The following is a 23,877-nucleotide window of genomic DNA, read 5'->3' on the forward strand; positions in this document are numbered from 1 at the left end:
CGGTCGACCGGATTTTCCGTCGGTCGACCGAATTCTTTCTTTCGGTCGACCGAACGTTCTGTCAGTCGACCGCCAATAGATCTGTTAGACACTAACGGCTATTTTTCTGAGCTGTCTTCTGGGGACTTTTTTGTCTTTTGTTAGGGGTTTTGGCTGAGTTTTTGAGTGGGTATAAATACCCTATTGCTGTTTTCTTTCAAGCCATCTAAGAGAGTTTTAAAACAAGTTTAAGAAAGTTTTTAATCAAGGGTTTAAGTTTTGTTTAAAAGAGTTTAAGAGTTTGTTTGAGTTTAGTTTGTGAAGCAAATTTCACAAGAGCAAAGAGGAGATCATCCTTTGGTGTTTGGGCATTCAACTCATCTCTCTCTCACTCTTGATCTATAGAGAAGTTTTCCTTAAACTCAATTCTAGCTATTTATTGTTTTGATCTTAATTTCCATAAGCTAGATTTCTATATTGAGTTTAAATTGTTTTATTGATACTCTCTGTTCACACACAACCTATTGAGCTTATTGTATTTACATTCATAGTATAATTTTGGGTTGTGAGATTAGTGACTTAGAGTTGTGCTTAATTGAGTTCTCACCTTGTTTAGAGAACAAATCATTTGATTTATATTGTGCTTATTGTGAGGATTCACTTGTAATACACTTGTACACCGAGAGAAGTGTGTGGTGAGAGACGGGGTCGAATCCAAGAGGAGTGGCGTCGGTTGACGTGCCTAGGGAGAGGTTGTGACCGAGCACTTGAGGAGGAGGACACGGGCTAGGACCAACACTTAGTGTGTGAGGTGTGATTACATAGTGATTGTATTGTGAGGTGTAAACGTTGTTCGGGTGAACGTAGAAAACCCGGTTGTGATAGTGGAGATCTCCTCGAGGTGAGGAGCGGGGACGTAGGTCGTGGGGACCGAACCTCGTAAACATATCGTTTTGTTTGTGATTGCATTGGCGTTCTTATTCTTGTTTTCATATCTTATATCGCCTTTGTGTATTGCTCATCATATTACCCTATCACTTGTGTAGATTGTTTATTTTACCCTTGTGTTAGTTCATATATCCTTGCTCATACATTTGTAATATCTCATTGCTAGGATATATCACTTGTTCATATTATTTATCCTAGCTCACATATCTTGTTGTATTCTATACTTGCTAGGATAACGTATTAATTAGTTTTAATTGGCATTTAATCGGATTAGATTAGCATAAGACCCTAATCACCCCCCCTCTAGGGTCTAACATTTTCCACCCTCAGACAGATGGTCAGACAGAGAGAGTAAATCAGGTGTTGGAAGACATGTTGCGAGCTTGTGTCATTGATTTTCAGGGCAGTTGGGAGGATCATATTCCACTGGTAGAGTTCGCTTATAACAATAGTTATCAAGCGATGATCGGTATGGCCCCGTATGAAGCATTGTACGGGAGACCTTGTAGTTCGCCGATATGTTGGGCCGAGCCGGAGGACAGCTTGATGCTTAGGCCGGAGTTGGTGAGGCAGACTACTGAGAAGATAGCCTTGATCAGAGAGAGGATTCTAGCAGCTCAGAGTCGGCAGAAGAGCTATGCCGATAAGAGACGAAGACCCTTGGAGTTTCAGGTTGGAGACTCAGTCATGCTAAAGGTATCGCCTATGAAAGGCGTACAGCGATTCGGACGATGGGGGAAGCTTGCGCCGAGATACATTGGACCATTTCAGATTCTGGAGTGTGTTGGAGTTGTGTCATACAGACTAGATCTTCCAGCATCGATGTCTAGTATACACAATGTGTTTCATGTTTCTATGCTCAAGAAACACTTGCATGATGAGGAGCAGCAGCGAGTATTGGATGCGCCAGAGATTGAACTTCAGGAGGATTTGACTACTGTCGAGATTCCGGTTCGTATTCTTGCCAGAGAGGACAAGAGACTTAGAAACAAGGTAATTCCCTTGGTGAAAGTTCAGTGGAACCGAGGAGGCATTGAGGAGATTTCTTGAGAGCGCGAAGAGGATTTGCGTCGCGACTACACACACCTGTTTGAACAGGTAAATTAAAATTTTTATGATGTATATCTTGTATGATGTTTATATCCTTAGTTATATTTACATTTAACACTAGAATGGGAATATTCGCGCTTAATTCTTAATCTTTCGGAACACATGGTATATATATGGGGGTTCCTTGTTTGGATTTTTCACCCGATGTACTAGTTCCACTAGATTAGGGTTCGAGCGGGAGTATTATCATTTTAGATCGTTAGATATAAATAATTCTATATGTTCATCTAGAAGCTCATATTGCGAGATGCGTATGATTTCCGAATTTCGAGGACGAAATTCTTTTAAGGGGGGAAGAATGTAAAACCCCAAAATTTTTATAATGAAAATGTGTGGATTAATAGTAATAAATATTTTTTTGTGATAAATAATCATATATATAAGATGAATGTGTTTATCAGTGTTTGGGAACCCAACAGGTGTTTATATGTGAGAGAAATCAAATGGATAGTCCAGCAACAACAGGAACTCCTTTCCTGTTGTGCGGTCGATCGCGGATATATATATATATAAGATGAATGTGTTTATCAGTGTTTGGGAACCCAACATGTGTTTATATGTGAGAGAAATCAAATGGATAGTCCAACAACAACAGGAACTCCTTTCCTATTGTGTCGTCGACCGCGGCGATCGACCGCACAACGGACAGAGAGTTTTTCTTTTTTCTGGGTTTGGGTCTTAACGGGTTTCGGGTTGGGTTGTGGGTTTTGTATATATTCTAATCAACCCAAGAGAACCTCTTTTGGATCTGAAATCTAAAACCCTAGCCCCCTTCTCTCTCTCCTCTCTAAACCCTTACCACATCGATGAACAAAAGATAATTGTTTCTCGGCATGCCACCTTCTTAGAGAAGGAATTTCTTGAAAAAGAAATTAGTGGGAGCATGGTAGAACTGGAAGAAATTTCAGAGATACAAAATATTACTGATAAATTAGTGGAACCAGCAAATTCAGTTATACCAGAAGAACCTCAACCACTCCACAGATATCCAAGGCGATCTCATGCACCTAAGACACAATATAATTTTTTAGTTGAAGGTGGCATGTTAGATCACGTCATAGATGATGACGAACCTTTAAGTTATCAGCAAGCCTCTGAGAGTAGGGACTCTGTTGCTTGGCATGATGCAATGAAATCTGAAATAGACTCTATGTACACCAACAAAGTATGGATATTAGACAATGCTCCTAAAGGGGTGATACCCATAGGTTGCAAATGGTTGTTTAAGAAAAAGTTGGGTGTAGATGGAAAAGTAGAGACTTTTAAAGCTAGACTGGTAGCTAAAGGTTTTCGTCAAAGACCTGGTTTGGACTACGATGAAACTTTTTCTCCAGTGGCTATGCTCAAGTCTATTCGGATCCTACTTGCTATAGCTGCTCACTATGACTATGAGATCTGGCAAATGGACGTTAAAACTGCATTTCTAAATGGTGATTTAGAAGAGTGCATATATATGACGCAACCAGAGGGTTTTGTAGTTAGTGGGAGCAGTGGAAAAGCATGTAGATTGCTTAAATCTATTTATGGACTGAAGCAAGCATCACGGAGATGGAACATCTGTTTTGATGATGCTATCAAAGAGTTTGGTTTCATCAAAAATCCAGATGAACCATGTGTGTATAAAAGGATAATTGGGAGTATTATATCGTTTCTTATTTTATATGTAGACGATATACTCTTAATCGGTAATGACATACCGTCATTACAAGCGGTTAAAATTTGGCTATCAAAAAGATTTTCCATGAAAGATTTAGGTGAAGCATCCTGTATACTGGGTATTCAGATCTATAGAGATAGATCTAAAAGGATGTTAGGATTATCGCAATCTAGATACATTGGCAAAGTGCTAAAACGGTTTAGCATGGAAAATTCCAAGAAAGGTTTTGTACCTGCATCTCCTGGAATCTCCCTCTCTAAAAAGATGTCTCCCCGGACTGATGAAGAGAGGAAACGCATGAGTCTAATTCCTTATGCCTCGGCAGTAGGATCGATCATGTATGCCATGTTATGTACTAGACCAGATATCGCTTATTCACTCAGTTTGGTAAGTAGATACCAATCTGATCATGGAGAAGAGCACTGGAAAGCGGTCAAGAATATACTTAAGTACCTTAAAAGGACTAAAGAGTTATTTTTGATATACGGTAAAAGTGACCTCCGAATGGAGGCTTTTTCCGACTCAAGCTTTCAGAGCGATATCGATGATAGTAAGTCTGTATCAGGATATGTTTTCACCCTCAATAGAGGAGCTGTCAGCTGGAAAAGTTCCAAGCAGGATACAGTAGCAGACTCGACTATGGAAGCTGAATACATTGCAGCTAATGATGCAGCTAAAGAAGCTGTCTGGATGAGGAAGTTCCTTTTAGAGCTGGAAGTTGTTCCCACCATTAAAGATCCAGTACCTTTATACTGTGATAATAATGCTGCAATAGCTCTGACAAAGGAACCCCGATCTCACCATAAGTCCAGACACATTCTGAGGAAGTATCACTTGATCAGGGAGATAGTTGATCGCCGGGAGATCAAGATTGAAAGAGTAGACACAAAAGATAATATAGCAGATCCATTCACAAAGGCAATTGCTCGTTCACAATTTGAGAAACTTGTTGAGCTATTGGGTATTAGATACTATAATTGGCCTTAGTGCAAGTGGGAGTTTGTTAGATATAGGTGCCCTGCAGGCAATTATTGTATATTGTAACAGGACCTATATGTATATAACATCCTTGTTCAAAATGATAGTATGCTATTTTGGTCAGATTTATCTGATGTTCTAAATATACAGATAATGTCCTTAGAATAAATACTAGACTATCAGACATTTCGGATAGTGATCGTAATGAAGAGATCTGATTAGTCGGTAACGTATATTCTAAAATGTTCCTAGTTGATGAAGTGTTGAGATAGGACATCATCACTTTGGTTTAGACTAGTGTATGCTTTATTTCTCCTTTTGAAGGAGATGATCAATCTCTTAGATCATTGATGTGAGACATCAAGATACAGTATACAGGTGACTCATTAGTGAATGAGTTGACTGAACGACTCGCCGAGAACATCTAGTTGGTAATATACTTAACTGTCAAATAGAAGTTCTCAAGTGATATAGTACATAGTAGTCTCTTGACCTGAGGCATGAGTGCAATATCTTATATGTCAGTAAAGATGTATTTAGACTTTTACCTAACCACAGTTCTTATTGAATTGTGCATAACGGTTCTTGTTGGGTACATCCCGAGACATAAGTAGATATTGAGATGCCAAGAAGGGATTCGTCTCTCCCAGTATAGGGGTTGATGTCATAAGATTGTTTGATATAACTATAGCCTGGAAATCCTTGGCCAAGGTGAATAAGATAAACTGAGTGTCAGTTTGATCTTATAGGTTATGAGTTTAATATCAATAAACACTAATCAAGCTATTAGGGTTTGACAGTTTGCCATACCCTAGGCTCAATAGTTTGACATGGTTTGACGAAGAGACCGGACTGTACGGTATTATCATTGAGTGGTCCTGATAAAATTGGATAAGCATCTTGCAGACCTTTATCACAACTTATACCCGGGTGGTCTTCATGTGTAGCTAGCACCTCTGTTGTACTTATGGATATGATCCACTACCGAGTTTTTTAAGTTGGGCCCTAGAGTCACACCAAGCGCGTACTTGAATCCTATGAAACACAATTTATGGAGTGATGCGTATGATTGATACGCATATATGATTTCTTCCGGATACACATAAACGGTTATGTATATCGGTAAAATCGGAATGCTATGTGCTTAGGAAATGAATTCCAGTATTTTTCCCATAAAGTTAACTTTTAGTCAACTAGTTGACTTTTTGGTCAACAGTTGACTTTTGGTCAACTCTTGATTTATTTGGTCATATAGTGACTAATTAGTTAAAGATTGGAATAATACTATATACCGTATTTATGAAATACTGTATTAGTGATAATAATTTGGTATTCTCATTTATGAAATACACATACCATGTATAATGAGTCATGAGATGAGTCACTTAGTGGTATGGTTTGAGCACATGGTTTATTAGCACATGGTTTTGAAATGTAATGATTCATAAGATGATTCATTGCATGACTCACTTGATTAATCATTAATTTTTGATGATTCATTGCATGACTCATAGGATGAGTCATTCATATCATGAACACATTTCACTCTATAAATATGAGCTCTTTTTCTTATGGAAAGGTTAATGGAAAATTGGCTAAGTGTTTTTTTCCATAAGAGAATAAAAGAGAGCTCTCCTCTTACTAAACTTTAGCAATCTTTGAGCAAGAGGAAGTAGTAGGATTTTAAGAACCCCGGGGTGGATATCTTGCCTTGTGTCTTAAGAAGACTCCCATTTTATCAAGCTCACTTGAAGACTTGGAGATCCACTACAAGGAGATTTTCTACTACAAGGAGCAAGAGCTAGGGGTTATTCGATCTTCCATCGAATCACGCTACGAAAGTATGACTTTCTAACTCTTGTATGCTCTCTTAATAATAAGGATCATGTTAGATTTAATTAGACGATCCATATGAATATTTCATGCTCTCTACATGCTTAGTATTTTTGTACATACATGTCTTCCGCTGTGTATTATGCATGTAGACATAGCACGATTTCCTTCAGAGATATGGCCACACGTCTACACATTGTAGATTTAGAGATAATGCTTATTATTATGGGTTGATGTGGATACCTAAGGGTGTCAAAAATACTAACATCCAAGGACCCAAAGTTTGGGTACCTAAAGGTTCTACAACTTATTTACATGTAGGGAACGTCTCGCACAAGACGTAAGGAGTTGTGGTATATTGATAGCGGTTGCTCTCATCATATGACGGGCACCAAGGACTTATTTGTAACCCTGTCAAGGATTGTAGGAGGCAATGTCTCCTTTTGTGGCGGTAAGAAAGGTAAAATTATAGGTATTGGTAATATTGGTAAAACACCTTCTCCCGTAATTGATGATGTTTATTTTGTAAAAGGATTAAATCATAATCTTCTTAGTATTAGTCAATTAAGTGATAAAGGCTATGACATAATTTTTAAACCAGATAAATACATTATTAGCCTAAATGAAAAAACTATTTTTGTTGCTTTTAGAAAAACTAATGTATATATTTTTGAGATGAATGAGCTTTTAGATCAAGATGTAAAGTGTCTTGCCACGGTAGGAGGAGATCCTTGGATTTGGCACAAGAAACTTGGACATGCTCACATGAAGTAAATATCTAAGCTATCAAAGAAGAATATGGTAAGAGGTCTACCAAGTCTAACCTATGTCAAAGATTCTCATTGTGAGGAGTGTGCCAAAAGTAAACAAATTAAGAATTCTTTCAAATCCATAAATGAGGTATCCACTACTAAACATTTATAATTACTACATCTTGATCTCTTTGGTCCTATGCGTGTTACCTCTCTAGGAGGTAAATTCTATGTATTTGTTATTGTTGATGATTTTTTATGTTTTATATGGGTGATTTTTCTTGCAAATAAAAATGAATGTTTTGAAGAATTTTCTCATTTTGTAAAAAAAATTGAAAATAAAAAGGATTTGAAAATTGTTAAAATTAGAAGTGATCATGGTGGTGAATTTTAAAATAAACTTTTTAGTAATTTTTGTGACCATCATGGTATAACACATACGTTTTTCGCTCCAAGAACATCACAACAAAATGGTGTTGTTGAACGAAAAAATTGAATCATACAAGAGATGGCACGTACAATTATTAATGCTTTTAATTTGCCAAAATATTTTTAGGCGGAAACCGTCAATACGGCTTGCTATATTTTAAATTGTGTTTTAATTAGACCTATTTTTAAGAAAACACATTTACTTAACTAATACATGCTAATTATATTATAATATATGATATGATATATAAAATATAACATATATTAATATTTTAATAACATATATTAATAATATTATGTAATATATTATTATATAATATTAATTAGTAATTATAGTATAACGTGTTTATTATAATATTATATAATATTTTAATAACATATATTAAAATTTTAATAACATATATTAAATTTTTAATAACATATATTATTATATAATATTAATTAGTAATTATAGTATAACATATTTATTATAATATTATATAATATTTTAATAACATATATTATTATATAATATATTATTATATAATTAATTTATAAAATATTATTATAGTTATTATATATATATGACATACTATTATAATATAATATAATAATTACTAATATTAGTAAAATATTATGATATAATATAATATAATACTATAGTTTGAAATAATATAATATATTAACTATAACATGATACCTTTTAATATATATTATTGTAATTATCATGTAATATATATATGTTATATTATATTTTAATTTTAATATAAAATTTTAAAATATTACATTGAATAAAGTAAAATATTATAATATTTTATAAAGTACATTATATCCTATGATACTATATTATAATATATTAAATTAAATAATATATTATTAAAATATTATATTAAATATATTATTCATATATTATATTAATTATTATATAATGTAGCATACTAATATAATGTTAATTAGTAATTATTGTATAACATATTATATTTTTGTATAAATAAAATAATGTATTATATTAAATATTATATTATTAAAATATTATATTAAATATATTGATATTATATTATATTAATTATTATATATAGTATATCATGCTAATATAATATAATATAATACAATATAATAATTAATAATAGTAATTTGTAAGTATAGTACAATATATTATATTTTAATATAAAGTAAAATAATATTTATATTATAATAATATACTAAATAATATACTAAACCAATTGGATAAGTTAATTTAGAAGTAATTAATAGATAAAATTATATTTTAATAAGGTGCCACATCATCAATTATCCCACATGAATTGTCAAATCAAAAACTCAAATTATCTTATTATCCCACTTTACCCCACTCAAAATATCCCAAAGGGGTAAAATTGTTCCATTGGAATAATTTTCCCACTTGGCCCCAATTTGTCCCAACCAATAACCCCCTAAGGATATATATCAACGTGCTGTCATGAGAATATACTGTTAGAGCCAACAATTTCAAGTTTCATTAATATATGAATTAATGTTTTGAGGCGAACTGTGACCTAGCATAATATATCGGTGATAAAACCTTTCTTGGTTAATCTTAATCAGGAGACCTTGCTCGAGAGCGGCCCAAAGAAGATTTGTCATCGAGAGCGGCCCAAAAAGTGGGTGAGCTGAAAGTGAAACCACTTAGCTCACTCGTCCTTTGTACAGAAACATGAACACTAAACTTTATTCCTTTCTTCCTCGTTACTGCATGACAAGTTTTAACTAGGGAGAAAATTAACAACACTTGGGAGCGTATATTGAACGTTTTTTTGGATGGGAACACCCCACGGTTGAAGAAAAGACGCATGTCACCGACAAATTGGGTCGGCTGATTAGGTCTAGAACAACTTCAACTTTGGGGGTCTTTTTGATTGTGACATTATTTTTATTTGGCTTTCTCATGTGGCAAAAGCCATCGCACCAACCCTCGGGCCTTTATTAGTTGTTGTCCTTTTACTTGAAAAGATTGAACGTAGGATTGCACCGCTAGCCCTTTTCATTTTAAGTGCAATTTTGTGGTGATTGTGGAGAGCATGAATATGCGACAAGATATCTTATGTAGTAACCAGGATAAATTATATTATGATATCCCAAGGTATGGTATAACGGTGACCTTGAGTTTGTGTATATTTAGATGGCTAATCCTAAGATTACTTATTGGAATTACACGAGTGACCCTGAAGCCTGACGATAGATTAAGATCATTTGTTTTTGTTTTTTTTTTGGTGGCGTGGAGTCCTAGTTTTGGATTAGCACCACGATTAGGATTGGAGCTACGACAAAAGGTTATTGACAATTAAGACTAGGATTATATATAACATTGAACTTTAGTTGGTAATCTTTGTTACAAGATAAATCCTGAGTCCTAGACCTGATCCTAATCAACAACCAAAAAAAAACTCTAATTATCAGCAACGACATTCATCTGATGCCAGACACTAAGATCATCCGTGTAATTACGAATTGTGATCTAAGGGTATATCTGAGTAGATACGTAGACTCTACGATCACCGGTGTAATTATATCACACCTCACGGTAACAAAATGCAGTAGTTACGCATAGACAAGGGAAGAATATGTACATTGAAGTTCGAAGTAGAGAGGCATATCTTACTTTCTCCTCTCATATACAAGGGGAAATTCTGCTAAAATTGTATTGAATTGGACTCAAGTTGCTAGTGACTACAGAGAGAAACGCTATGGTGTCACAGTGGTATCATAGTGTCTCATTCTACAAAACGACACACTCTCTTTCTATAATAAAACCCATTTTCATTAGCGCACCCATGTGATTTCATCGCAACTTGCAAATGAAAACGGGCCCCACCGTCACCAATAAGAAGCGCGGCTGCCACCGTGTTCTCTTTTCCCCCACTTTATCTCCCGTCAACTCGAGTCCACGTCAATCCCACGCCTCCATACAAGCCCGCAAACAATCCATAGTCTCTCTCTCTCTCTCTCTCTCTCTCTCTCAAAAATCTCGGGTTCCTCCTATAAATATCCCCCAACTTCACCTCCTCATCTCATTTTTCGAGTTCTTTGCATGTAAAAGTTTCAAACTGAGCTCGATCGAGTTTCGACGATCCCGCGATGGAGCAAAAGAGCTTTCTCATGTCGGCCCTTGGAGTGGGGCTTAGCGTTGGGGTCGGCCTCGGCGTTGGGCGGTGGACGGCCCAGAGCTCGGCGGAGCCCGGGGGGTTGACGGCGGAGAAGCTGGAGGCGGAGCTGATGAAGCAAGTTATCGATGGGAAGGAGGGTGATGCTAGCTTCGATCGGTTCCCGTACTATCTCAGGTGGAGAAAAGATGAAATCCATCTTTTTACGGTTTCTTGATTTCGGTTTCTTGCAGATATTTAGTTTTGCTTGTTTATAACCCCAGCGATCCGTTCTTTAAATCCATACAAGCATCGAACTATTTCTAAACTCACTTTCCCTAATTCATGCCAGTGTTTTTGCTGTACTTTATCTGTTGAAATGCAGAAATTAGGTTTAAAGAAGTTCTAATACAGCGGTGGGTGTAAAAATAAATCAGGGTAAAGCTTCGGATTTATAATGAAAGAACCCTTTTTGTGGGTTTGGGGGTTTGTCTGTACAAGGCTGTAAAGTTTGTTGGGTTCTGGTAGTTCGGCAGAATATTCTGGAATGGGTAGTAGAGAATCTGGGTTGTCCATTTCAGAGTAGTGGTGGGCGTTGGACAATAATTGGGATTTAATGCAGAGCCATGTTCTGCTGTCAATTTTGGCATTTTGTGGGATTTGTCTCAGTATTGGGTGGAGTTTTATGGGTAACTAATCAGTTACATGTTTGGTCGGGAAAGGACCTTGAGAATCTTGAATATTTGTAAATAATTTGTTTCTTAAGGGGTGAATTTTTGCAGAAAAAGAAAGCTAAATTATCATAAAAGCTTAAGTTCTTAGCTTTGTAGGTCTTTCAAGAAAAGATTGGCATCAATTTAGCTTAAGTGATATGGATATGCGATTCTATACAAGGAAATATCGAATGAATATCATAAGTTTGTCTCATTCTACCCTGCTTACCAAAATTTTTTATTTCATGTTATCACAGTCTCATATGGTTGAGTAAAATTTTCATTCTTTAACATGTGCAAAGTGGCTATAAAAGATAGAAAAGAACAGGGGAAAGTGTTAGACAACACAGACAGGATGTTAGTTAGTGTTGATATGTTTTCTTGAACTCAATTGAGGAAAAAAAAACTACACAATGTGTTTATATCTCATTTCATTTTCTTCGTGTGGTTGGAAAAGGGTTATTTCATTGTAGCTACATCTTCGAGTTTTGCTTCAAAAGTTTGAAATGCCCCTAATCCAGTAACCAATGTAGTTTGTTTATTCTAATTGTTCCTATCTTTTGCGGCAGTGATCAAACCCATGCTGTCTTGACAAGTGCAGCCTTTGTTCATTTAAAGCAAGCAGAAATTTCTAAGTATACTCGGAAGCTATCTCCTGCAAGTCGAGCCATACTACTCTCAGGCCCTGCAGGTAATCACCCAAGTTTGAAATATGTAGTGTGCTATTTAAGCATTTTAGCTATATGTATATTTTATGCTCCATACTGATTGTAGAGATACGTATTTGAAGAGCTATATCAGCAGATGCTTGCAAAGGCGCTAGCGCATCACTTTGAGGCCAAACTATTGTTGTTAGATATAACTGACTTCTCTCTCAAGGTCAGTAGATGAAATTTAAGTGTTTTAATCCTTCTTTTGAATGGTGTTTAAATGTGTATGATTTTAACACCAGTAATTGGCAATTGTTACAGATGCAGAGCAAATATGGTGATGGCAATAAAGATTCAGTAAGAAATTCTTTCCTTATCATCACATATTTCTTATTCTATCTGTTGAATTTTGTGAATCCTGCAGAGTTAATATCTGTCTGTCTTTCTTTTTGATGGATGCACATTTTAGCAGTTTATCTATATTTTCATTTTAGCAGTTTATCTATATTTTCAATCTTTATTTCCTCCTTTTTCCTGAAGGAGCATGATAATTTTTTGAAGTTATATGCATATTTCGTTTGAAACATTACCTTGGGTTTATTCATGTTGATGACGCGGATTACACACCTGATGTAGTTGAATGATGAATTACATGGAGTTTGTTGTGAATAATGTTGATGCATATTCCTGCTCTAGATGTGTTCTTATAATGGTTTTAAGAGGCCAAATTTCTCATTTTTATGTATTTACTTTCTACAGCTTCTCAAAAGATCCATATCAGAGGCAGCAATTGAGAGAATGTCTGGTCTATTTGAATCCTTTTCCCTTCTTTCTCCAAGGGAGGAACCTAAAGGTATCAGTTGGATTATATATAAACACATATACTATCTTCATTTCATAGGGCATAGTACCTGAATTTGTAAATTGGTTAACTAGATTCTGGTCTTTCCTGGTTACATCTTTTTTTCTTAGGTTACAGCTCCTGATGTCAGTTTTGTTTCTTCAAACAATTTTGCGAAGAGAATGTCATAAACATGTGCTTTTTGAAAATCATCATCTCCTTTATGTTCTGTATAAGTCCAATTTTGGGCTTTTGAGACCTTATATGACCTTGTGAACATGGGTGCTTCATAAAAAGCTCAGAGGTGAATTGCAGATAAAATTGTCCTTTAAATCACCAGCAGAAGGCCCTTCTCAAGGAGTTAATAATAGATAAAGGCTTAAAATAAATTTGTTGAAATACATCAAATTTTGGATCTCTGTAAAACAGGGAGAGGTAAATGTCAAACTAAGTTCCATATGTTGAATGATATGTTGTATTGTTGATCAGTAAAGTCATGGCTGAACTAGAAAATGATTGTTTTTCCCTGGACTGAAATCTGAACATTATAACACATTTCTATTTTTCTGTAGAATACTAGAAACTCTATATATGATCTCAACTGTTTTTCTTTTTCTCTCCTGTCTACATAGTGCTGTCACTTATGGGATAGTTTCACTTCTATAACAGTTCCATTACGTAGGCAAGGCAGCAGTGCAGATTTAAGGGCAAGGTATTTGCTTGTTATGTACACGATAATAACTCAGTTGTTATGTCCTGTTATAGTTCATTTATCCTACTTTTATATTTAGGGATGGCAACAGTAAAACCGCAAATATCCGCAGGAATGACTCTTGTTCAGTTGATATGAATGATGTCACATCACAAAGTGGTTCAGTAAATCCAGGTCGCTTCACTATTCATGTTTCATTCTGTGTTTTTGGCTATTAGTAAAAGCAGGAGTTTGAGTATCTTCATGTCGGTTTAGTCTTGGACCTTTTTCTTGTTCAAATACATAAATCTAAATGAATGGTATTAAATATAAAAGTACCTATTTGCTCCTAAGATATGTTATCGATGAACTAGTATTAGTTAAAACACTCTATACTAACCACTGCAAAATGATCACAAATTATTGGTGGAACCAATATTATTTTATCAAAGAAAGGTATATTAGAAGTTCGAATATGTTTAATTCACATGATTCTACCTTTCTAATTTTCATGAAATTACTTTAGCTTAACAACTATTTCATTCAATGGGGTCAGCTATGGGTCACAAATCCATGTTAAGAAGGCTCTGTTGAGATAAAGAAAGCACAAACTTATCTTAAATATTTTTTGTTCTTCTTTTCCCCCTTAACTCCAGCTCAATTTATGGTACTTGATTTTCAGCTCCCCTCAAACGTACAAGCAGCTGGTCATTTGATGAGAAAGTCCTCCTACAATCAGTTTACAAGGTATTTATCTAATTTCATATGCTGTTGACATTTGTTGTTGTTTGCAATCAATTTATATCCTATCTGGATAAGGAAATAAAGTAAGCTGGTTTGCTTCTAATTCTGATATTGATACCATAACTTTTAACTTTTTGTTTATGGTTTCCAATAGTTTGTGATTTCTGATCTTGAACATTGCTGCCCAGGTTTTAACATCAATCTCCAAAATCAATCCTACTATCCTTTATATAAGGGACGTTGAGAACTTTCTGTCTAGGTCCCAAAGAATGTATTCCTTGTTTCAAAAGATGTTGACAAAAATATCAGGCCCAGTTTTGATACTTGGTTCAAGGCTGTTGGATTCAGACAGCGAATTCAAAGAAGTGGACGAGAGTTTAACTCTTCTGTTCCCTTACAATATAGAGATCAAGCCTCCAGAGGATGAAATGCACTTGGGATGTTGGAAATCTCAACTAGAGGAAGACATGAAAAAGATCCAAATTCAGGATAACAGAAACCATATCGCAGAGGTACTTGTAGCAAATGATCTTGAGTGTGATGATTTGAGCTCTATATGTCTCGCAGATACGATGACTCTCAGCAATTACATAGAGGAAATAGTGATTTCAGCAGTTTCCTATCATTTAATGAATAACAAGGATCCTGAGTACAGAAATGGAAAGCTTGTCATCTCTTCAAAGAGGTTGGTTAATGCGTGCTATGGTTGGATTTTATTTTCTATTACATTCTAATCTTTATATTGTTGTTATCTAACTGTACATTCATAAAACAGCTTGTCCCATGGATTGAGTTTATTTCAGCAAAGTGACTCTCTAAAGCTGGAAGCTAATGCTGAATCGTCAAAGGTGTGTATATCTATGTGTTGAATTTAAACATGGTAAAAAAATGTGGAAATCTCTAATATCAATTTTTTAAATAAAATTTTTGTTGTTTCGTAGGAAGTTGGTAATGAAGAAGCCACAAAGTCTGATGCAGCGGCTTCTGAAAACAAAAGTGAAACGGATAAATCATCTAAACCAGCAAAAGCACCTGTAAGTTTAACCCCATAATAATAATGATAATCCAGCAGTCTCTAAGTTTCCCGAGCATTAATAAATTTTCTTACAGGAAGTTGCTCCAGACAATGAATTCGAAAAGCGAATTAGATCAGAGGTTATCCCAGCCAATGAAATTGGAGTGACATTTGATGATATAGGCGCCTTAGGAGATATAAAAGAATCTCTTCAGGAGCTAGTCATGCTTCCCCTTCAAAGACCAGACCTCTTTAAAGGAGGTCTACTAAAACCTTGCAGGGGAATACTATTATTCGGACCACCTGGGACCGGGAAAACAATGCTGGCAAAGGCCATAGCAAATGAAGCTGGAGCAAGCTTCATTAATGTCTCAATGGCTACTATCACATCAAAATGGTTTGGTGAAGATGAGAAGAATGTTAGAGCTTTGTTTTCACTGGCTGCTAAGGTTTCGCCCACTATAATCTTTGTGGATGAAGTTGATAGCATGCTTGGGCATAGGAGTAGAATTGGAGAACATGAGGCGATGAGGAAGATAAAGAATGAGTTTATGTCTCACTGGGATGGGATCCTGACAAAATCCGGTGCAAGGATCCTTGTTCTTGCTGCAACAAACCGACCATTTGATCTTGATGAAGCTATTATTAGGAGGTTTGAGCGCAGGTTTGTTCCATATAATATAGCATGTTCAAGGTTTTCCCCCTTCCTTTCCTGCTTCTGATACCTTTCATCTTATTGAATAGAATCATGGTCGGCCTACCGATGCTGGAGAGCAGGGAATTAATCTTGAGAACATTATTGTCAAAAGAGAAGGTTGAAGAAGGTATTGATTACAAAGAGCTAGCAACCATGACTGAAGGATACAGTGGCAGCGATCTTAAGGTTTGTTTCTCGCCTAATGTAATTTCACTATTGTTAAAAATGATTGACTCCTAATTTGTCACGAATTGCAATGGCAGAACCTGTGCACGACAGCAGCATATCGTCCTGTTCGGGAGCTACTTCAGAAGGAGAAACTCAAGGAACTGGTAATGATCAGTCTGAGCATATTCTATTTTAATTTTCCTTCAGACTAGCATCGATAATATAAACTTGCTTAGTTTTATCTGATCTACTTCACATTTTCAACTGTGCAACGTCTTTTTGATATCAGGAGAAGAAGGAGAATGCTGAGAAAGGAGAGGGTGCAGCAGAGACAACAGAAACTAAGGAGGATGTGGAGCCAGAAATTATTTTGAGGCCGTTAAACATGGAAGACATGAGGCAGGCTAAGAATCAAGTAAGTATTGTTTTTCTAACTTATTTCCAATGATCTTCATTTATCTAAAAGTCAGTTGGGATGGAAAGAAGTATTTTTTTTAGTATATGCACAATTCATAGGTTTTATAGGTCTCTGTATATAAGTATCTATAAAAAAAATCTCCAACGCGCCAACCACATAATATACATAATAGCCGCACAAAGATCTGATAGGGATTTTTGTATGAAAATAGCCTCAGTCATAGTTTGAGCACAGTCCATTTGGCTTACACAGCTTCTTTTAATAAGTATGCTCCTATATATATATATATGTGTGTGTGTGTGTGTGTGTGTGTGTGTGCGCGCGCGCGCACGCGCGCGCGCGCGCGTGCGTGTGTGCGTGTGTGTTTTTCCAGAATTGGCATCTTGATAAACTGGCATAATTCGTGAATATTGGAAATCTGGTTCTATGGTGGTATTTCCGCTAGTGGAATTTTAATAGTGTAGGTCTACTTCTCTCTTTCTTGGAGTAATAGGTGCATCTGATGCCTTATCCTGCAAAGCCTGCGCGTCCTGTGTCAATTTCACAATTCACCATTATACTATTTGTAATGAAACAGGATGGTTCATGCTCCTCCATCTAACCACTTGTGCCAAGCTCATGTTCATAATGTAGTATTTTTGTGCTGACTGGGATTAGTGACCAAACTTCACAGCAGCCTTGTACATTCTGATTCTTTTCATCTGTACCTCACACCTGTTCTCAAAATCTCTTTCTTCATCCTCTTTCGTTGTGACTCCTTTCATTCTGCTGTTATCTCTTTCTCACTACTTTCTTCTCTCCAATTACACTTAACGAAAAATAAAATAAAATTTGGGTTAAAATCTCAACAAAATTTGACATCAATTCTGTGATGCAGGTTTCTGCCAGCTTTGCTACCGAAGGTTCTGTTATGAGCGAACTAAGGCAATGGAATGACTTATACGGGGAAGGTGGTTCAAGAAAGAAGGAGCAGTTGTCTTACTTCCTTTAAATCATACATGTATTAATACACTCGGACAGATGCCCATTCGAGATCAAGACAAAATGCAAAGATGGTTGGTAGAAGTTGAAGAAAGGACATGAGATTGTTGGTTCCTATCCTATTTGTTTGTGGAGATCAACATGACTAAGGGAGGGATAGGAAAACAGAAATAGGCAAATGTAGTTAAGATAGTATGTTGTATAATATTCTTTCGACATCTCATATGTATATGATGGGTGTGCCTAATGTATTGTATTTGTTCTGGTTTCATTGTTTTAGATTATGTATTTGATAATTGGAGAACAATGTTTACTAAACTATATCCCCTTGAATAGAAAGTTTAGTATTGCATGATTGTGTAATTGATTGAGTTTAGGATTACACACAACTGGCATTGTTTAGTATACATACTATGAAGGAGATCTTGCTGAAAAGGTTCAGCATAAAGAGGGTACGTACTTAGTGGAAGTGAGAGGATGCAATTGTTTTGATCATAACTATGGTGTTTTATGATGTTGTTGGAAACTTCAAATTTGTGCTGTACTTGTTGATCCTTTAAGAACAAAATAAGAATCCAGTACTGATTGTCAAGTAGAAACTACAAAATGACTAATAAGCTAATCCATTAACGAGTTAGAATATGATTAATTGTAAAATCTAATACAAATAATTATATATTCGTTTACTTCCTTCTTCAGTTCTTTGTCCACATTACTTACGATTTGATTACTTGAAATCATTATAAGAACCAGCCGTAGCTATGTCTTTTTTCTATAGTATTCTCCTTTTTAATCCATAATGACCAAAGTCCTAAAATGTTCCTATATATTTAGGCAAATCTTTAAGTGGGACTGGGACTGATGAGATGATCAAATAACAATGGAGAAATCACATTAAAAAATATATATTAATTAGGGGGTTTAGCTTAGTGTGATTTTTATTTTTGATTTTTGAGTTTTTAGGATACGATGAAAGAGGATAAAAAAGTTGAAATTTTACATTTTAAGTTCTGAACTCGGATTGCATAAGATGAGAAGGACGAATAAGACTCAAGGACCTAGCATAAATGAGAATACAAAAGGAAATCACGTTGCATGTTGGAGCAAATCACTTGGAAATTTTTCCCAAGAACACCTAAAACTTAGGGGGTATTCTGCAAAATTAATTCGGTTAAAAATTGAGTTAATTTCACATATACCCTGAAGCTTGCGTCGTATTGCATAAAACCCCCTAAACTTTATTTATCTCACATAACCCATAAATTTTGAGATATCTCACAAAGCACTTTCTAAACTTTGAACTACATATAATTTGAAAATGACTAAAATTTCATTGAGATTTAAGAGGGAAAAAATTCCCAACCTAGGCATTTATCATTTACAGGCAACATATGCTCTGTCTTAAATTTTGGAATTTTTTTTTTCTCTCTCAACGAAAATTTTAGTTATTTGCAAATGCATGTAAGGGAGGGAGTGGGGTGAGAAAAGCTCAAAGTTCGGAGGGGTTTTGGAAAGACAGACACCCCAAAGTTCGCCGGGGATTAGCCCTTAAAATTTTACCCAACGATAAATAACAGTTGTCGGTGCTTTCGCTTGCCTCTCGACCCAAAGGGGGAGATGGAGTCAGGGTCAACAGCGGTAAAGAGATACGGAGAATTAGGGCTTGGCGATGCCCTAGGTCGCCGTTACGATTATCCTTGGGCCTGCCACGAGCTCAGCTTCCTTTTGAGGAGCGCATACCCCAAGCTTCCCAAAAATCTCCAAGCCCTCATCTTTCGCGATACTCTCTCGGCCTTCCGCCTTCTCCCGGAGTTAGCCTCTTCCTCCCTTCAGTTTTCTCTAATTATTTTGTGTTTTAATCCTTGATATGGCCGGTTGAGATTGATGAAATTCGATTAGTGGATGATTCGTTGATCCCGCTTTATTTTTGGCGCGATTCATATCAATTGTTTGCCAGCTCGTCAATCTTGGGGATTTCGAATAGCTCGTGGATAGCTCGAGCTTGATTGGTTGTGTAGCTAGAGCTATAGCCTGTTAAAGATTATATTTCTGTAATTAGGAGTGGGGTCTTTTTTTGCTCTCTGTGTCATTTCATATATTTTATTACAATTCTACGTTACGTTGCGTTAAAAGTTCATCTTTTGTTAATATAACCTCACCGTTCATGCTATACTTGGGTTTAATTCTCTTGCAATTACCTCCTAGGTTTATATTTGTGATGATTACCTTTATGCAAATAGTGGCTTGCAATTACTTATTAGGTTTGTATTTACGATTTCCTTTATGCCAATTGTGACAAATTATCGGCTGAAATAAATTAGCAATCGGGCGTCAATCCTCACCAATAGAAAGTACAAGGGGTTTATCCACCTCCTCAAAAATTTTGCCCCCCTTTTGACTCTTTTGAGAGTCAAAAAAACTTTTTTTTTACTCTGTTAAGGGTCAAAAAAGTTTCACCCCCTGGGGTCTGTGTGCACGAATAGGACTACAGGGGATCTATCCGCAATTGGGCGATACCACGGGGGTCTATCTGCACTTATTACATTCTTGGTTTAAGTTGTTTCAAGCTTTTACGCTCCACCAGTTATGTTTTAGTTGAAAATTGCACCTTTTTATGATATTTTCTAAGTTGGTGTATAAATGTCAGAGTGCAGACATCCCATGGAATCTCATCAGCAAACCTCCTTGTCCAGGCAGCAGAAGCCTCGTTTCCTAAGCAGAAAAGATCATTGGCTGTTTCTGAGTTCAAGCATGCTATGGTTGCGCATAAGAGGCGTGGTAAAGCTCGTCAAAATGGAGGTATTATCTTAAAAGTTTGTCAGCAATTGAAAGGCTTTCTGAAAATTAAAAGTCATTTAATTCTATATCTCGTTTAGTCCCTAATAGCATAACCCTGACTTTGGTTCATTTTAAGCCCTTTGTTTTTAGTTAGCCCTTTATCTTGGTTTGCATGTCTTGGCACAGCTATTCACTTGTTTAGTTGTTTTGGTGGCTAATTGGCTCTATGTCATGTGAAATGTGAAATGCTACACTTGCTGAATTGGTCGAGCTGGAAGTCCATCATTTGTTTGGCACATGCAACATTTGTTGCAGAATTAACTTCGGACTAACATGAGTTGCTTTTCTGATGTGGGATGACATTATGGATGTTAAAGTATTTAACCGCTGTATAAATAATTCAACCGCTAATATGTTGGGGGTTACAACCTCATGTTTATGCAAATTCCAGAGCATTTGATGCATTGATTTGTCTGTACCATTTTGTTGCAATTTGCATCTCTCTGTACCAGTTTGGCTTTCCATATTGCTAATGCTATCCAAACATAGAAAGTAAATCTGCAGTTTCAATAACTTTTGGCATTCTTCCATTTTCATCAACCAATAACCCTTTTAGTAAAACATGCAAATCGACTTTAATATCCCCCCCCTCCCTCTTTCGGTCTTGATGCTCTGAACACTTTTGGCCTCATGGTTCTGGTAATGGCCATGATCCGCATAAGCCATATGTATGACAAGAATGCATGTATGTGGTCACAAAAATGGTACAGGGGTTGTCTAGCATCATTTAGAATTTGTGCTTACTTTTTAACTCCTATTTAGTGTTATGCATCAGAAAAGTGGGTTTACAATCTGATTCAAAATTCAGAATTACACTCCAAACTACTGAAAAATTAGTTGAAAGTCATGTTGTGCTGAAGTCTGTGAGGTCAATCGTGTGAAATGAAAGTAGCAGACAAATACAAATCCTTGCCAGTTGCTGTCTTCTGTTTTACTTTTTCCTTCAGTGGTGGTATATGCCCTTTTACATTTCATACTTAATATTTTACAGAAGAAGGAATATGTACTGTCTTGTGATACCAGATCGAAGTTACGGGAACTTTAAAGGGGACACCTTGCTACTTATTTGCATCTATGTGTGGAAATTAGCAATGTGCTATTTACTAAACTGGCCTTTATTAGATGTGATTTCTTTCTGTTAAAACTCAAGCTGAATTAGTGCTCATGCATGTAAAAGCTTTTTCCCATACAAGCTCTTGCATTGCTGATCTTGGGCCACATGTAAATATAATTCCTTCATGAAGATCAATCTTGTGTAAAATTGACTGCTAAGTTTTACTAGTCACACCTGTTCATAATCACCTTATAATAATGTTGTCGAAACTTTTTCTGATAAAGTAGAGCCTGCATCGTGTATATTCAATGTGTGCATATTTTTGGCTCTTCTAATAGCTTTTATTCTACTTTGTTTATGTTAAGATGAGAACTAAGAAATGTTATGTTTTTATTGTAATACCTGACTCATGTGTTTCTTTATTTTTCTTATCCAGGTTCAATGCAACTTCCTCAAGATGTTCTCGTCCATATCTTTGGTTTTTTGGACTTGCGATCTTTAATAAATGTCAGTTCTGTGTGCTGGTATTCTCTCTGTCCGATGTATTTTCAAAATCAATAGATTTAATATATTTCTAAAAGAAGTTAATAACATTTTAACTTCTCTTAGAAGGGCATGGAATTCAGCTGCAGCTGATAACATGCTATGGCAGTTGCAGTATTCCCTTCTGTTTGGCGATTATGATGACAAGAGTAAAGCGCAGCTGCAGAATATATCTCGAGGAAAGAAAGTAGTTCCGCATCCAGTTGTGCAGGGTGAAGATGTGATGGGCAATACCGACTGGAGGGAGGCTTTTAAAAGAAAGTATATAGGTATGTTTTTCTTCTCACAGGATTGTTAACATGTTGGTATTTTAGTAGCTAGTAATCATGGCTCTGGATGTTAAATACACAGCAACATGCCTAATCTGGACCCTAATGTCATTAAGTACATCGAGAGTCGGATATTATGAGAATGGTTATTAGTCACTGATAAGTAATACTAATTACTTGACAGAGCATGTAACATTGCAACATGCTAAGGAATTACAGTGGATATTCAATTTTATTTAACTCTGGTTTATTATCAAAAATTTTGCTTCTCATTTGTCTTAGTTTTGGTCTTAAGCATGTAATACTTTATTGGGTTTGTAATATTATCAGAATCGTAATTCTCTTTGAAACAATTTATCATATTGAGAACATTGCAAAGGTAAGGATATTTGTAAAATTTAATATTATACTTAATTTGCAGTTCCCTTATCTGCCGCTCAATCTGTCCTGCTGCATTTTTTGCAATCTCTCGCATGGGTGTCGTTCCAAGTTGCATGAGAACCTTCTTTTTGTTGCATGTTATAAAGAATTGATGAGCTCTGATTCTGAATTTGTCAAGCATAGGTTCCTTTTTCATTATCCGCTGCCTATTACCGCATGCACTTTGTTGTTTTCCATGATAAAAGGCATCAGTCTGCAGCCTTCAAGTTTAATTTGCAGCTCAAGGAGGCTATATTGTGATAAATTCTATAGTGTCTTGTTTATTTCTTGCAACTAACCAGTTCTCACTTCTCAGTTCTTTAAATGAAATAATAAATAAAAGCTTCCTTCTTCTTGTATGATATTGGCACGAGTAGATTTCTCGTGCTGTTCCTTCTTTCTAGTTTGTTGGCACTTAAATCTCTGTTTTATCCTGAATTTTTGCACAGTTTCTTTCATGTTTTAACATTTTACCAATTATTATATCTGAAAGACATCAAATGGGAGGTAGGATGGTAACACGTTGAATATACAATGTTTGTTGATTCGATATTTACCTTTTTTGTCACATCAGCAAGCATGATTTATTCCAATTTTTTCCTTTTTCAATGTGCACATATAAATCAATTCTCTGATAATGGGAACTTTTTATAGGTAATGTTACCTGGAAGTCTGCAACATACAGAGCTATATGCGGCCATTGTAAATCCATTATTTGGCTCAGTGATGTGACAATTGCATCCTCACACCATTGCTATAAGCTTGTGAACCAGATATCTACAATAAAACCAGCTACACCATATAAGGTATGATCTTCAAGTCCAAACTCATGTCTGTAATCTCATTTTATATCTAAAGTCATGCTCCGTCATCGTAAAATGTTGTCATGCTAATGCATAGGGACTCTTGTTTCTCCATACTTATAGTTGAAGATTCTTCACATTGTTGGAGATATGAATGTTCAGTTCAGAGTATATCGTCGTTAATGATGAGTACATGTGCACAAAGAGGGTTTTTTGCGACATGAATTGTGCTATAGGCTGTGGAAGTC

General features: G+C 35.8%; 2 protein-coding genes across 6 annotated transcripts; both read left to right on the plus strand.

Annotated features, from left to right (window-relative positions):
• LOC109819630 (spastin-like) lies at window positions 10,656-18,065 on the plus strand. 4 transcript variants are annotated; one of them, XM_020385409.1, is made up of 16 exons: window positions 10,656-10,982; window positions 12,067-12,188; window positions 12,288-12,376; window positions 12,469-12,504; window positions 12,907-13,000; window positions 13,658-13,700; window positions 13,780-13,874; window positions 14,362-14,426; window positions 14,612-15,108; window positions 15,199-15,271; window positions 15,365-15,457; window positions 15,534-16,102; window positions 16,183-16,321; window positions 16,399-16,467; window positions 16,593-16,718; window positions 17,599-18,065. In XM_020385409.1, the coding sequence occupies exons 1-16, from the start codon at window positions 10,780-10,782 to the stop codon at window positions 17,710-17,712; spliced, it is 2,427 nt and encodes an 808-aa protein (XP_020240998.1). In that variant the 5' UTR covers window positions 10,656-10,779; the 3' UTR covers window positions 17,713-18,065. The 4 variants fall into 4 exon arrangements, with proteins under 4 accessions (XP_020240998.1, XP_020240999.1, XP_020241000.1 ...); XM_020385411.1 differs by lacking the exon at window positions 10,656-10,982 and having other exon boundaries at window positions 12,097-12,188; window positions 12,272-12,376; XM_020385410.1 differs by lacking the exons at window positions 13,658-13,700; window positions 13,780-13,874.
• LOC109822710 (F-box protein At5g52880) lies at window positions 19,192-23,776 on the plus strand. Of its 2 annotated transcripts, none has more exons than XM_020388941.1 (5): window positions 19,192-19,513; window positions 20,350-20,501; window positions 22,031-22,101; window positions 22,247-22,406; window positions 23,481-23,776. In XM_020388941.1, the coding sequence occupies exons 1-5, from the start codon at window positions 19,320-19,322 to the stop codon at window positions 23,636-23,638; spliced, it is 735 nt and encodes a 244-aa protein (XP_020244530.1). In that variant the 5' UTR covers window positions 19,192-19,319; the 3' UTR covers window positions 23,639-23,776. The 2 variants fall into 2 exon arrangements, with proteins under 2 accessions (XP_020244530.1, XP_020244529.1); XM_020388940.1 differs by having other exon boundaries at window positions 19,199-19,513; window positions 22,031-22,118; window positions 22,207-22,406; window positions 23,481-23,761.

This window comes from Asparagus officinalis, chromosome 8 (genome assembly GCF_001876935.1).
Source record: "Asparagus officinalis chromosome 8, Aspof.V1, whole genome shotgun sequence".
NCBI classification, from domain to species: domain Eukaryota; kingdom Viridiplantae; phylum Streptophyta; class Magnoliopsida; order Asparagales; family Asparagaceae; genus Asparagus; species Asparagus officinalis.